The sequence below is a fragment of the Phyllobates terribilis genome, unplaced genomic scaffold (genome assembly GCF_046119375.1).
Source record: "Phyllobates terribilis strain yellow unplaced genomic scaffold, ASM4611937v1 Scaffold_2__4_contigs__length_985480577, whole genome shotgun sequence".
Lineage (NCBI taxonomy): Eukaryota > Metazoa > Chordata > Amphibia > Anura > Dendrobatidae > Phyllobates > Phyllobates terribilis.
Window position 1 is genome coordinate 530,405,621 of NW_027362762.1, and position 16,824 is coordinate 530,422,444.

General features: G+C 41.7%; 1 protein-coding gene across 4 annotated transcripts in view; it reads right to left on the reverse strand.

Annotated features, from left to right (window-relative positions):
* The window catches only part of TANGO6 (transport and golgi organization 6 homolog), an 84,937-nt gene that overhangs the window by 53,213 nt on the left and 14,900 nt on the right, over window positions 1-16,824 (reverse strand). For all 4 annotated transcript variants that reach the window (XM_073666074.1, XM_073666064.1, XM_073666070.1 and 1 more), the window contains 4 exons: window positions 13,043-13,179; window positions 11,031-11,193; window positions 9,829-9,902; window positions 4,418-4,530 (listed from right to left, as the gene is read on the reverse strand). In XM_073666074.1, the coding sequence (XP_073522175.1) occupies window positions 4,418-4,530; window positions 9,829-9,902; window positions 11,031-11,193; window positions 13,043-13,179 (487 nt within the window). The remainder of the gene's footprint in view (window positions 1-4,417; window positions 4,531-9,828; window positions 9,903-11,030; window positions 11,194-13,042; window positions 13,180-16,824) is intronic.

Consider the following 16,824-nt stretch of genomic DNA (forward strand, 5'->3'; position numbering starts at 1 on the left):
CAGGATTCAGTACTGGCTTCCCTCTGCTTTTCTGTGTATACCGCCCCTATTGGACAAGCCATTAGCAGATTTGGGTTTCAGTATCAGCTCTATGCTGATGACACGCATTTATACACATCGTCTCCTGACAGCCCGCATTACTACAAAATACCAGTGATTGTCTGTTCTCTGTCTCCAACATCATGTTCTCCCTCTGGCTGAAACTGAATCTGTCAAAAACTGAGCTCCTTGTGTTTTCTCTCTCTATTAACCTACATAAACCTGAAATTGCCATTTCCGTGTGTGGTTCTACCAAAAATCCCAAGCAGCATAAATCACTCTTGGGGTTATATCTGATTTAACCCCTTAGTGACTGGACCACTTTTTTGAAATCTGAACAGGGTCACTTTATGTAGTAATAACTCTGGAATGCTTCAACATATCCCATTGATTTTGAGACTTTTTTGTGACACATGATACTTTATAATAATGGTAAATTTAGGTTGATATGTTTTGCGTTTATTTATAAAAAATATGAGAAATTTGACAAAAATGTTTTAAAAAATTGCAATTTTCAAACTTTGAATTATTATCCCTTTGATCCAGCTAGTTATACCACACAAAAACATTAATAAATAACATTTCCCTCATGTCTGCTTTACATCAGCATCATTTGTGAAGTGTTGTTTTATTTTGTTAGTATTTTAGAAGGTTTAAAACTGTAGCAGTAATTTTTCCTTATTTTTTTTAAGGAAAATTACAAAACTTATTTTTATAGGGACCCATTCAGTTTTGAAGTGACTTCGGGGGTCCTATATGTTGGAAACCACCCAAAAGTCATACCATTTTAAAAACTGCACCCCTCAACGTATTTAAAATTGCGTTCAGGTAGTTCATTAACCCTTCTGGTTCTTTTCAGGAAGTAATGGAAAGTGGCACGACAAGAATGAAAAAGTTTATTTTTACCATCTAAATTTTGATAACTACTGAACAGGCCGCTATAGCCAGCAAACTCTAAGGCCATTGTTTGGCCATGAACTGCCAAGGCAAACATCAGGACCACACAATCATGATCTCAGGGTGCCAATGGGGTTAAATAGGGAGTCCCCACACTCTTAACTATTTAGATGCTGTAGTCACTATGGACAGCAGAATCTGATGGGTTAAACAGCCATGGTCGGTGCCAACACTGATCGTGGCTATACAGCAAGTTGTCAGCTCTAGTGCACAGCCGACAGCTACAGGATTGTCACCTGTCGGGGAACGCTAGTCTCTTATATCGTAGGTCAGTAAAAAGACGTTTGGTGGTCACTAAGGGGTTAGATCGTTCATTAAAGGGGTATTCCCATCGCCAAGATCCTATCCCAATATATAGTAAGTGTAACAATAATAATATTATCAAATGCCTCCAATTAGAAATGTAGTATAGTTCTTTGTATTCGCTATGTCGCTGTCCCCATGCAGGTCATTGCAGTAGCTTAAGTATCCATGGTTACGACCACTCATACAGCGACAATTAGGGCTCACTCCCACTTGCGATTAAATCAGACGAATACAATCCGATTAAAAATTGGATTGCATTCGTACCAATTTAATCCTATGCTTGTGTTCTCAACGGCATTTTTTTTCCTGCTCCGATCGGATCACGATGGAAAGGAAAAAAAAAACACACCACGTTGCAATTGCATACGTAATTCGGATCGCACGCACCCATATACAGTCATGGCCAAAAGTATTGAGAATGAGACAAATAGTAATTTTTCCAAAGTTTACTGCTTCATTTTTTGTAATGGCAATTTGCATATACTTCTGAATGTCAAAGAGTGATCAGCTTAACAGCAATTACTGTACTTGCAAAGTCAATATTTGCCCAGAAAATGAACTTTAACCCCCAAAACACATTTCAACATCATTTCAGTCCTGCCTTAAAAGGAGCAGCTAACATCGTTTTAGTGATTGATCCATTAACACAGGTGTGGGTGTTGATGAGGACAGGGCTGGCGATCAATCAGTCATGATTAAGTAAGAATGACATCACTGGACACTTTAAAAGGAGACTGGTTCTTGGTATCATTGTTTTTCTTCAGTTAACCATGGTTATCTCTAAAGAAACACGTGCAGCCATCATTGCACTGCACAAAAATGGCCTAACAGGGAAGAGTATCGCAGCTACAAAGATTGCACCTCAGTCAACAATCTATCGCATCATCAAGAACTTCAAGGAGAGAGCTTCCATTGTTGTCAAAAAGGCTCCAGGGCGCCCAAGAAAGACCAGCAAGCGCCAGGACCGTATCTTAAAAATGTTTCAGCTGCGGGATCGGACTACCAGCAGTGCCGAGCTTGCTCAGGAATGGCAGCAGGCTGGTGTGAGTGCTTCTGCACACACTGTAAGGCGGAGACTCTTTGAGCAAGGGCTGGTTTCAAGGAGGGCAGCAAAGAAGCCACTTCTCTCCAGAAAAAACATCAGGGACCGACTGATATTCTGCAAAAGGTACAGGGAGTGGACTGCTGAGGACTGGGGCAAAGTCATTTTCTCTGATGAATCCCCTTTTCGATTGTTTGGGACATCTGGAAAACAGCTTATTCGGAGAAGAAGAGGTGAGCGCTACCACCAGTCTTGTCTCATGCCAACTGTAAAGCATCCTGAAACCATTCATGTGTGGGGTTGCTTCTCAGCCAAGGGAATCGGCTCACTCACAGTCTTGCCTAAAAACACAGCCATGAATAAAGAATGGTACCAGAATGTCCTCCAAGAGCAACTTCTCCCAACCATCCAAGAGCAGTTTGGTGCCCAACAATGCCTTTTCCAGCATGATGGAGCACCTTGCCATAAAGCAAAGGTGATAACTAAATGGCTCATGGAACAAAACATAGAGATTTTGGGTCCATCGCCTGGAAACTCCCCAGATCTTAATCCCATTGAGAACGTGTGGTCAATCATCAAGAGACGGGTGGACAAACAAAAAACAACAAATTCTGGCAAAATGCAAGCATTGATTATGCAAGAATGACTGCTATCAGTCAGGATTTGGTCCAAAAGTTGATTGAGAGCATGCCAGGGAGAATTACAGAGGTCTTGAAGAAGAAGGGGCAACACTGCAAATATTGACTTGCTGCATTAACTCATTCTAACTGTCAATATAACCTATTGGTACTCATAATATGATTGCAATTATATTTCTGTATGTGATATAAACATCAGACAAACACTAATAAAAACCAGAGGCCAGCAGATAATGTGAAAATATAATTTTGGTGTCATTCTCAAAACTTTTGGCCATGACTGTAAGTCTATGGGTGCGTGTGCAACATCGCACTGCACTCGGATATCACCCAAGTGCAGTGTGATTCCTGCCGACGCCAGAACAGAGGACAGAGGAGATGGAGAAATTAATTTCTCTGTCTCCTCCGCACCTGTGCTGCGATTCTCTCATGCGAGAGGATCGGCACACAGAGCACTGACACTTGGCTCACACTCACAGCAGAGCAGGAGCCGAGTGTCATTAGCCTATCGCAACGGATGTCATACGCCTACGTGTCTCCGGCCTTAGTTAGTTTCTTTCATACTGCACCAGTTTTGCTGAATGCATTAACCCAGACTATCCAGTTAATTCTCAGTGTCCACAGTTTCAAGCGTGCCTTAAAAGCACATTTCTTTAGATTGGCCTATCACCTAACCTCACTAGTCTAACTAACTATCCCCTGTTCTCTCTTCAATGCACTCAATAAAACGTTGTACCTGTACTGGCTGGTGACCGATTCATGTAGTGTTATTTGAATGCCACTATTTATGATATTGATGGCTTGACCACACAATACTAGCACTTTTTAGCATCTACCTTTTGTGTCCCCCTATTTCCTCATAGATTGTACAATTGCGAGCAGCAGGACCCTCACTCCTCCTGGTATCTGTTGAAGTTTGTGTTACTCTTAAAGCAAACCTGTCAGGATTTACTGACAGAGTTTTATATGAACATGGTTTTAGATTCTTTGGATAGCCTTTCCTTGTCTTCTGTATAATTTAATGAGTATCTTTGTGTTTGTTATAAAAACCTATCTATAGCAGAAACTAAAAAGTTAAGGCGATATTCCAGTGCCGCTCACTTTCCAATGGCGGTGAGATTTGCAGATGACGTTCAGACCTTATATACCTGAAGAGATGCGTGCATTTTCAGTAGGTATTGTGCACATGTCCTATTCCAACATAAAGCACACGAGCACAATATGTGCCGATTATGAACGCATGACAGGTATGTTAAGTCATAACGTTATCAGCACCGCTCACCTCCAATGCAAAAATGAACGTCATCAAACAACAACTGAAGCATATTTATAAGTATATAAACACAAAAAGCCAACTCAGCTAATTTTCAATATATTATTACAGCTAGCAAAAAACATCTGGACACTTCAATACATTGTGCATTTTACGTCTTACCGTACATGGGATGCATTCTGCCTGGCGAAACAGTATAAGGAGAAGATGACCAGGAGGATTTGTCTGCTGTACTTCAATATGGCAGCTGTGGGATTATTACCCACTACAAAGACCTGCAGATCATACCACAGACATTTAAAAACTTGGCCGACCGCCTTATTATGCGTTTATGCACTTACTATAATGTACACTAAAACAGTAAATAAGTTTGGATAAAGGACTTATGCATGAGTGAAGTATTCTTTTCTGCAATATTCATAGAGCCTTCATCCTCACTCCCCCTTTTATTTCTTTGCTAGGATATCAGTGCCTAATACTGTAAGTCAATACATGGATCACATCCGTTTTTAAGTCAATATAGAGTGCTCGTGCCATGATCTGCCAAATCATGATTTACATTAATAAACACATATATACACACACTAAGGGTTCATACTCATCTGCGAGAGAAACGGACGAGTACAATCCGATAAAAAAATCAGATTGCACTCTAACTAATGTTATTCTATGATTGCCTGCTCATCTGCCATTTTTTTCTCAGCTCAGATCAGACTGGAAAAAAAATTGCAGCATGCTGCGTTTTACCGTGAATATCGGACGAGACTCGCCAATGCAAGTCAATGGGTGCGAGAAAAAAAAAAAAGCACAGCATTCTGACCATGCGAGTGCCGTTCGACTTTTACTCATCCATCTCATACAAAAACCGACATTTCAACAGCCACATACAGTAAAATCACATCGTGACCCGTCACAATAGAATAGACATTTATACATACAAATACATTTATATATACAAATTTTGAATATAAAACACCCCGAAAAAATTTCTTTATTTGAAATAATGACACAGACTCCTTTACTGAAATAAAATCCACTGAAGCCCACGCCCCCTGTAAAAGAACAAAAATAATAAACCATTATATTCCACACCTATCCGACGAGAAGATATTCCATTTGTTCCTTGATGCGTCTAGCTCTGCTACATCTACAGTTAGGTCCATATATATTTGGACAGAGACAACAATTTTCTAATTTTGGTTCTAGACATTACCACAATGAATTTTAAACAAAACAATTCAGATGCAGTTGAAGTTCAGACTTTCAGCTTTCATTTGAGGGTATCAACATTAAAATTGGATGAAGGGTTTAGGAGTTTCAGCTCCTTAACATGTGCCACCCTGTTTTTAAAGGGACCAAAAGTAATTGGACAGATTAAATAATTGTTAATAAAATGTTAATTTCTAGTACTTGGTTGAAAACCCTTTGTTGGCAATGACTGTCTGAAATCTTGAACTCATGGACATCACCAGATGCTGTGTTTCCTCCTTTTTGATGCTCTGCCAGGCCTTCACTGTGGTGGTTTTCAGTTGCTGTTTGTTTGTGGGCCTTTCTGTCTGAAGTTTAGTCTTTAACAAGTGAAATGCATGCTCAATTGGGTTGAGATCAGGTGACTGACTTGGCCATTCAAGAATATTCCACTTCTTTGCTTTAATAAACTCCTGGGTTGCTTTTATGTTTTGGGTCATTATCCATCTGTAGTATGAAACGACGACCAATCAGTTTGGCTGCATTTGGCTGGATCTGAGCACACAGTATGGCTCTGAATACATCAGAATTCATTCGGCTGCTTCTGTCCTGTGTCACATCATCAATAAACACTAGTGACCCAGTGCCACTGGCAGCCATGCATGCCCAAGCCATCACACTGCCTCCACCGTGTTTTACAGATGATGTGATATGCTTTGGATCATGAGCTGTACCACGCCTTCGCCATACTTTTCTCTTTCCATCATTCTGGTAGAGGTTGATCTTGGTTTCATCTGTCCAAAGAATGTTCTTTCAGAACTGTGCTGGCTTTTTTAGATGTTTTTTAGCAAAGTACAGTCTAGCCTTTTTATTCTTGATGCTTATGAGTGGCTTGCACCGTGCAGTGAACCCTCTGTATTTACTTTCATGCAGGCTTCTCTTTATGGTAGATTTGGATATTGATACGCCTACCTCCTGGAGAGTGTTGTTCACTTGGTTGGCTGTTGTGAAGAGGTTTCTCTTCACCATGGAGATTATTCTGCGATCATCCACCACTGTTGTCTTCCGTGGGCGCCCAGGTCTTTTTGCATTGATGAGTTCACCAGTGCTTTCTTTCTTTCTCAGGATGTACCAAACTGTAGATTTTGCCACTCCTAATAGTGTAGCAATTTCTCAGATGGGTTTTTTCTGTGTTTTTGCAGCTTAAGGATGGCCTGTTTCACCTGCATGGAGAGCTCCTTTGACCTCATGTTTAATTCACAGCAAAACCTTCGAAATGCAAGCACCACACCTCAAATCAACTCCAGGCCTTTTATCTGCTTAATTGAGAATGACATAACTAAGGGATTGCCCACACCTGTCCATGAAATAGCCTTGGAGTCAATTGTCCAATTACTTTTGGTCCCTTTAAAAACAGGGTGGCACATGTTAAGGAGCTGAAACTCCTAAACCCTTCATCCAATTTTAATGTGGATACCCTCAAATGAAAGCTGAAAGTCTGAACTTCAACTGCATCTGAATTGTTTTGTTTAAAATTCATTGTGGTAATGTCTAGAACCAAAATTAGAAAAATGTTGTCTCTGTCCAAATATATATGGACCTAACTGTACATGGCATGGTTGCATGATGCGACCATTCAGCCTGACATGCAGCAGAGACCCTGAGCTGTGCAAGCTAGCGCAGCTCAGTGATGGAAATAAGGTGAGCAGAGATCAGAGCCAATGAACTCCGTTCACCTCAATGATGTCAGCACGAGTGCCGTGGGAAAGTTGGGAATATGTTTTTTATTTTTTTTTGTCTTTTACAGGGAACATTGGCATCATAGGCTTAACTTCATGTCGGACAGATGAGGATTATGTTGGTTTATTATTTTTATGCTTTTACAGGGAAAATGGGACTCAGGGAATTAGGCGTAAAGGTGAGTATAACTTTTTTTATTTCAATAAAGGAGTCTGTCATTATTTCAAATAAAGGACTTTATTCTGGGTGTTTTTTTATTTACAATTTGACTATGGGATTAGTAATGAGGGCGTCTTTTAGATGCCTCTCCATTACTAACCCTTGGCTTGATGTCAGCTGCCAATACAGAGCTGACATCAACCCCAACCCTTTTACCCCACTTGCCAACACACTAGGGCAAGTGGGAGGAGCAGAGGCTAAGCGCCAGAATTGGCACATATTATGGATGCGCATCTTCTGGGACAGCTGAGAGCTGATATTTGTAGTCTGGGAGGGAGACAAGATCCATGGCCCCTTCCTAGCCTATTAATATCATATTTATTACTAAAATACATGTACAGTAAGCTATACACGCAAAGCACTGATTATATACAGTGGGTATGGAAAATATTCAGACCCCTTTAAATTTTTCACTCTGTTTCATTGCAGCCCTTTGGTAAATTTAAAAAAGTACATTTTTTTCTCTGCACCGCATCTTGACTGAAAAAAAAAGAAATTTAGAAATTTTTGCAAATTTATTAAAAAAGAGAAACTGAAATATCACATGGTTATAAGTATTCAGACCCTTTGCTCAGACACTCATATTTAAGTCACATGATGTCCATTTCCTTGTGATCCTCCTTGAGATGGTACTACTCCTTCATTGGAGTCCAGCTGTGTTTAATTAAACTGATAGGACTTGATTTGGAAAGGCACACACCTGTCTATATAAGACCTCACAGCTCACAGTGCATGTCAGACCAAATGTGAATCATGAGCTCAAAGGAACTGCCCAAGGAGCTCAGAGACAAAATTATGGCAAAGCACAGATCTGGCCAAGGTTACAAAAGAATTTCTGCATTACTCAAGGTTCCTAAGAGCACAGTAGCCTCCATAATCCTTAAATGGAAGAAGTTTGGGACCACCAGAAGTCTTCCTAGACCTGGCCGTCCAGCCAAACTGAGCAATCGTGGGAGAAGAACCTTGGTGAGAGAGGTAAAGAATAACCCCAAGATCACTGTGGCTGACCTCCATAGATGCAGTAGGGAGATAGGAGAAAGTTCCACAAAGTCAACTATCACTGCAGCCCTCCACCAGTCAGGCCTTTATGGCATAGTAGCCCGACGGAAGCCTCTCCGCAGTGCAAGACATATGAAAGCCAACATAGAGTTTGCTCAAAAACACATGAAGGACTCCCAGACTATGAGAAATAAGATTCTCTGGTCTGATGAGATGAAGATAGAACTTTTTGGTGATAATTCTAAGCGGTATGTGTGGAGAAAACCAGGCACTGCTCATCACCTGACCAATACAATCCCAACAGTGAAACATGGTGTTGGCAGCATCATGCTATGAAGGAAACATGAATGCGGCCAAGTACAGAGATATCCTGGATGAGAACCTCTTCCAGAGTGCTCTGGACCTCAGAATTGGCTGAAGATTCACCTTCCAACAAGACAATGACCCTAAGCACACAGCTAAAATAACAAAGGAGTGGCTTCAGAACAACTCTGTGACCATTCTTGACTGGCCCAGCCAGAGCCCTGACCTAAACCCAATTGAGCATCTCTGGAGAGACCAAAATGGCTGTCCACCAACGTTCACCATCTAATCTGACAGAACTGGACAGGATCTGCAAGGAAGAATGGCAGAGGATCCCCAAATACAGGTGTGAAAAGCTTGTTGAATCATTCCCAAGAAGACTCATGGCTGTACTAGCTCAAAAGGGTGCTTCTACTCAATACTGAGCAAAGGGTCTGAATACTTATGACCATGTGATATTTCAGTTTTTATTTTTTAATAAATTTACAAAAATTTCCACATTCCTGTTTTTTTTCAGTCAAGATGGGGTTCAGAGTGTACTTTAATGAGAAAAAAAATGAACTTTTTAGAATTTACCAAATGGCTGCAATGAAACAAAGAGTGAAAAATTTAAAGGGGTCTGAATACTTTCCGTACCCACTGTATCTCACTCACATATTTCTATCTATCTAATCTCTTTCTATCTATATATGTATTGAAGAATATTTCCTTTGAACACTATCTTTAAATGACAGAGAATTACTGTACGTAACAGCTAATGTTAAAATTGCATTTGCATGTCATTCGGATGCTAGGTGATATTAAAAAAAAAAAAAAAAAAATCGCATTGTACTCGCATGAAAATCGCATGCCACTTGTATGACTATCGTCCGAATTTTCAGCAACAAGACCGATTTTTTTTACGGTGATGGGTATGAGCCCTAAAAAACAAAATATACCTTAAACAGAGACGGCACATCCAACACATGTAAAGTGTAACAAAGGTTTAGTCAAGAATTTAAATATTCACAGAAACAACAGACTTAATTAAAACCATTTAAAAAGAATCTGCCCCCGCTACTCCATCTGAGAGCAGCATGATGAGCAGCAGACTAAAAGTATATATAATAATGGCTATTACTCACCTTAACAATGTCCTCAATACACTGTGACAGAACAGATTCAGACAACAGGGTCTCTCCAGGGGCTGGACACTTCTCTGAAAAGAGATTAAAGGCAAGACAACTTTATATTCTGAAAAGTCACTGCAAATTCCAATACTCACTGCAACCATTCATCAGCTTTAGCCAACCCGTTTCCATGTGATAAATTAGGGCACATGGGCATAATAGAGACACACTGCTTGGGACCACTGTACATTATCAAGAGTAAAGGGGAGATGAAAAGCTCTCCATGTATACAAGAAAAGCCATCACTCACTCATCTTGGTCATGAGAGTCAGTAAAAAATGATTTCTTTCTTGATCCTCTAATACTAGCAAAGGATATTTTGCATGTCTTAGAGGATCTGTATGAACTATGAGTGTCATATGGAAAATGTGTAATGGAGAGGTCCTCAATAATGAGTAACATTATTTTTTTTCTTGTTAATGTGTCCAGCATGGCAAGATATCAAAGCTTGTAATTCACTTCATTGGGCAATTTGGCTTCTTTCCTGTTCAAAAATATGATCAAAGTGGCCTCCAATTGCATAGCTTTCTACAGGCTTCTGCAACATCCATATTCTGCGTCTTTATATAACTGCTACACAGATACTGTCTGCGGAGGCAGAGAGATGCCGCAAGAGAGGAGCACTGGATAAACTGGGCTGAGCTCCCCTCTTGTTGTGCTGTCATCTCTCACTCATAATGTGACGTCAAAAGGCAGATCATAGCTAAACAGCAAAGTGCTGAAGTGAGCATATAAGTCAGAGCATTACCTTGCTTGGGAGCAAGCACACTTCTGAGGTGCTTCCCCCTCCACAGAATCCGTATAGCAATTACGTAGGCAAGAAGGATGGCTGTTCCAGAAGCCTGGAGAAAGCTAAGGGATTGGAGGCCACTTTGATCATATTATTAAACAATAAAGAAGCCAAACAATCTAATGATGTGAATTAAAAACTTTCAAAGATTTCCATGCTGGATGCAATAAAGAAAAACGTTGAAAGTTGAGTTCCTTATTAAACATACTGTAAATCATAATTCTGAAACCAATGATCCAGAAGCCTCAAAAACAATGACAAGCACCCTAAGTATAAATGTGGTTGTCACTCCATTTTGCTGCATGCTAAATTGCATAAAGCTAGGTTTGAATACAGCACTCATCCAGTCTGACTGAATGGCTCTCACCTTCTGTAGAGGTACAATACAGTAAAGGTTTCAGCATGGGTACAATTAAATATTTCTCTGCCAGTTCAGGCTGATCCCGAACCATCTTCAGAAAAGTTTCAGTGGCGACTCTTTGGAACTGTCGTGCTGTCAAAGAGTTTTGGATGTGAAGCAAATCTAGAATCTAAACAAAGGTGAAAACTTGCATTGTTAATAATACTTTACAGTTTGTGTGGCATACGTTTTCTTCAGTAAAAAGATAAATAATTGCATTTTTTGTTTCAGAAACATCAAAGAAACAATTTGTGTTAAATGAATATTCCCTTCATGCAAGAGGTTGTCCACTACTTGGACAATCCATTGTTAAATAAAGTAGTCCTCCTTATAAAATACAAATAGCCTTTACCCACCTACTGTACCGGCGCTGGGACTCCCGGGGGTCGCATGACACTGTTATGTCATGTGAGTCCTGCAGCCAATCAGCGGCTGCTGCACGGTCACATCCTTCGTCCCAAACTCAGACAAACAGAAGGAGAGTGCAGGAGCCTAAAAGCAGACACTGATCATGTCACGTGAGACCTGCAGCCAACGTCACATGAGCCCCGAGACACCAGCCACTGACATCGCGGGACCCAGTGCAGTAGCTGTTATTTTTTATTTTATAAGTGTGACTACTTTATTTAAAAAGGCATTGTCCAGGAAGTGGATAAACACTTTTAAGTTATCACCTGTCCAAAAAGAAATACAACGGAGCAGCGGTCCACATGCACGGCCACTGATCTAGTCTGATGGATCCCTTCAGAGACATGTTGTCATCAGGACTGTTGGGCTCAGCAGTTGGACCCCCACCAGTCCACATGTTATCACCTATCCTATGTATAGCTGACAACTATAAATGTTGAGAACAATACCTTTTAAAAAGATCAAGAATGCTATTTGCCTACAGATATAGTGGTAATCTACAGGTAAATAGCATTTAAATCATGTCTGGCAGATTCACTGGTAGCCTGGCTACAAGGAGAAAATGAAGTTATATTCTCCCTGCAGCCGCTGGCTTCCATTCATGGGACTTGAACAGTCACCGCCCACTACACAAGCTGTAATCCCTCCTGACACTTTAATTGACAGCCTGCTCTGCGGTATGTGTGCAGTGTATGTGGTCAGAGCAGGCTTTAAATCAATGTGTAGGGGAGTGACTACAGCAATGCTCACTGTATGATGAGCATTGACTGTAAAGGCTCCCTGCACCGTCTGTGTAGACGGATCTTGCAGTCATACTCCCTTCTTATACTAAAAAAATATAGGTTCGCAAGAAGTAGGGGTAGAACAAGAGAATATAAGAATATAAAAGCAAAATCAGAGTAATCACAGTAATATGGAACCATGGAGACAGATTATGCACAAATGTTAATAAGAATTTTTATTTCAAAAGCACCAATATATTCTGCAGAACTTTACAACACGACTGTCACGTCTGCCTGAGGCAGATTCTGGCAGAGACACCCTGATACTCTTTAACCCCTGGTTTTACAACAGGACCCAGTGGATTGCTACCACAAAAGGGCTGCCGTGGGGAAGTGAGAATCAGAGGCAGAAATGGTCGCCAAGCAGGGTCACAGCCAAGAGGTCATGCCAAGGACAAAATCGCAAAGGTAGTCAAAAGTCAAGCCGAGGTCAGGAAGACACAACAGATGCACAGCACACAGGTAAAGTCAAGTAGCACAAACACTGACTGACAGTGGGAACTGGCACTCAGCGGGTTATAGTAACAACCCCACACACTGCTGACAGCTGATAGAAAACAAATGAACAGGATGAACCCCATAGCTTCTAGACTGGTCAGAGCCACAAGTCCCAGGAACAATATAACATTGATGCCATCACCCGCAACAATGTCGCAGTGCCACCTAGCGACCAAAGCAGAAACAGGCACAGATGTTACACAGTTATAATATACAACATGCCAAGTCCAAAACAAAATGCTTGGCATCTCTGATTTACTACTTTTTTGCTTCATGACAATATATTCTTACCTGTGGGCATACTTTACGGTAATATTCCTCAACAGTGACTGACTGCTGAGGGCATGCGGCCAAGACTCTTGCTATGGCATCACACTTCTTCCAGTTGCTGGCAGCAGCTTCCGCCTCTCTGCCCCCTGCTGTACCAGCTGTAAAATAAAAAATCAGAAGTCCTGTTCTGTACTTAACAAAAACCCACTGCATTGAAAATACTATATTTTATATACAGTCATAGCTAAAAGTGTTGGCACCCTTGAAATTGGTCTCCCCAAAAATTATTGTAATTACACATGTTTTGTTATACACATGTTCCAATACACACAAAGGAAATAAACACGAAAAAAAGGTAAATTGGACATCATTTCACACAAAACATGACTGTAAATCCTATATTCAAGACAATACATAGAAATAAAAGTCCATAAAAACTATTTTATGTCCCCCAGAACACCATCTGCAGAAAAAAGGGACATGAATATCAGGGAGTTTAAATAGAAAAAAAAATTAATTTTATAGGTAAAAACAAAGAAGTCATGGAAAAATAAATCACTGGCCAAAATAATGAAAACCTCTTTTTATTAAGATGGATGTATAGTCAGTTAATGAGCAAATCAGATTTTATATTAAATGTATTAAAAATTGTGTTGTTTGTTAACCGGTTCAGGACCGCCCACTGTACATAAACGTCGGCGCTGCCTGGGCTCTGTGCAGCGCCGACGTTTAAAAACGGTGGGTGGTCCCGCAGCGCTCAGGACCCCCAGGGTCCTGCTAGCGCTGCGGTACCGGTTCAGAGCGATAGCTCTGACATGTGGCATCATGGGGACCTGATTGGATCAGGTCCCCATGATGTTAACCTGTTCCTATCTTCTAGATGCCGCGATCCATAGCGATCGCGGCATTTAAAAGATAGGGACAGCCGGTGGTCGGCGATCGGGACCCCCCACATACCTGTCAGCGGCGGGGATCCCAGTGCTGTGACCTCTGACATCATAGAGACCTGATTGGCTCAGGTCTCGATGATGTCAGCGTCACACCAGCCAATCAGAGAGATCACCAGGGAAGTTTGTTTTAGCAACAAACTTTCCCGGGCGATCTGCCTGATAAATGCAGTTTCTCCTCCGATCTCAGTGAGAGAGCAGAGGAGAAACAGTGTGACAAGAGCTGTCAGCCTTGCCACTGTGAAAGTAAAAAAATAAAAAATAAAAAAGAAAGTAAGAGTTAGGGTTAGTGAGTCTGTCAGATCAGTCAGTCCTGTCAGATCAGTCCAGTCAGATCTGCCAGTCAGATCTGTCAGTCCTGTCAGATCTGTCAGTCAGTCAGTCCTGTCAGTCAGTCCTGTCAGATCTGTCAGTCAGATCTGTCAGTCAGTCCTGTCAGTCAGTCCTGTCAGTCAGTCCTGTCAGATCTGTCAGTCAGATCTGTCAGTCCTGTCAGATCTGTCAGTCAGTCCTGTCAGATCTGTCAGTCAGTCCTGTCAGTCCTGTCAGATCTGTCAGTCAGTCAGTCCTGTCAGATCTGTCAGTCAGTCAGTCCTGTCAGATCTGTCAGTCAGTCCTGTCAGATCTGTCAGTCAGTCAGTCCTGTCAGATCTGTCAGTCAGTCAGTCCTGTCAGATCTGTCAGTCAGTCAGTCCTGTCAGATCTGTCAGTCAGTCAGTCCTGTCAGCCCTGTCAGATCTGTCAGTCAGTCAGTCCTGTCAGATCTGTCAGTCAGTCAGATCTGTCAGTCAGTCAGTCCTGTCAGATCTGTCAGTCAGTCAGTCCTGTCAGATCTGTCAGTCAGTCAGTCCTGTCAGTCAGTCAGTCCTGTCAGATCTGTCAGTAAGTCAGTCCTGTCAGATCAGTCAGTCAGTCCTGTCACATCAGTCAGTCAGTCCTGTCACATCAGTCAGTCAGTCCTGTCAGATCAGTCAGTCAGTCCTGTCAGATCAGTCAGTCAGTCCTGTCAGATCAGTCCGGTCACTCCTGTCCGGTCCCGTCCTTTCAGTCCGGTCCGTTCAGTCCAGTCAAAAAATATAAAAATAAAATGGCCCGTCAGACTTATACCGCAGAGGAGGTGTATGCCCTGCTGTGTTCTGACACTGATGACAGCGCAATCTCAGATGGAGATATGGATTTTGAGGGCTTTAGTAGCGGCGACACTGAGAGCCCAGAAATGAGCAGTGATTCTGTTCCATCCTCAAGCCCAAGGACCAGTACAGCAATAGGGGCAAATAGCGCTACTGGAGAAACGTCTCCAAATCAGGGAACACTGCCCAGTACAAGCGCTGTCCCTGCTACTAGTGAATTGGCGCACGCCAGTGTACAAGGGGCGTTGCCACATGATCTAGCATTTCCCATATGGGAGGCTTTCGGATTCGGCTGCTCCATTCAGCCCTGATTTCAACGCCATTCCTGGTATAAATGTGGAGGTGGAAGATTTTGGACCAATTCATTTTTTTAATTTGTTTTTTACAGACAGCTTGCTAGAGCATATTGTCGTGCAAACAAATTTATACGCGTCCCAATTCATAAGCCAGAATCCCCGATCTTACTATGCTAGGGCAAATTTATGGACACCAACTAATGTCCCGGAAATAAAAAAATTTTTAGGACTTACATTTGCCATGGGGCTTGTTAAAAAACCGAGCATTCGATCCTACTGGTCCAACCACCCTGTTCAAGCCACCCCTATGTTTTCAGTCATTCTGCCTAGGACCCGTTATGAAATGCTCATGCGGTTTTGGCATTTTAACGACAATAGTCAATGCCTGCCCAGAAATACCCCAGAACATGACAGGTTATATAAAATTAGACCCATCATTGAAAATTTGTCAGAAAAATTCTTAAGCCTCTACACCCCAACACAAAATATTTCTATAGACGAGTCCCTTGTAAAATTCAAAGGAAGACTGCACCTCAAGCAATTTATCCCATCTAAAAGGGCAAGGTTTGGAATAAAGCTCTATAAAATGTGCGAAAGTTCAACCGGATACACATCCGCTTTTCGCATATATGAGGGGAAAGATAGCCAACTAAACCCACCAGGATGCCCTACTTATCTGGGGACATCTGGAAAAATTGTTTGGGAGCTGATAAGTCCATTTTTTCAAAAAGGCTACAATCTATATGTGGACAATTATTACACCAGCATACCCCTATTTAAAAGTCTGGTTGAACACAACATCGGGGCTTGTGGGACCATCCGTAAAAACCGTCAGGGGTTTCCACAACCATTGGTCAACCAAAAGTTTCAAAAGGGGCAGTCAGGGGCTGTACGCAACGGAGAGCTGCTTGCCCTGAAATATAGGGATAAGAGGGATATTTTTGTCCTCAGCTCGATCCACACAGATGCCACAAGGGCCACTGTAGAACTAGGATCCACCACTCCGAAGCAAAAACCTGTCAGTCATTGACTACAACAAACACATGGGGGGTGTGGACCTTGCAGACCAGGTTCTACAGCCATACCAGGTATCAAGAAAGTCCTATACCTGGTATAAAAAGTTGGTTATTTATTTGTTTCAGGTGGCCACATACAATTCTTTTGTGTTGTACAAAAAAGCAGGAAATTCAGATCCTTTTCTTGATTATCAAGAAAAGGTAATTGAAAATCTTGTCTTTCAAAGTGTTAGCCCCGCTCATCCATTAGAATCTGAGGATGTGAAAAGACTCACTGAGCGACATTTTATTGCACTTATTCCAGCAACGGAAACAAGAAGGAACCCCCAGAAAAGATGTCGTGTATGTACTAAGAGAGGAATGAGGCGTGATACCCGCTACTATTGCCCACAATGCCCATCATTGCCAGCCTTA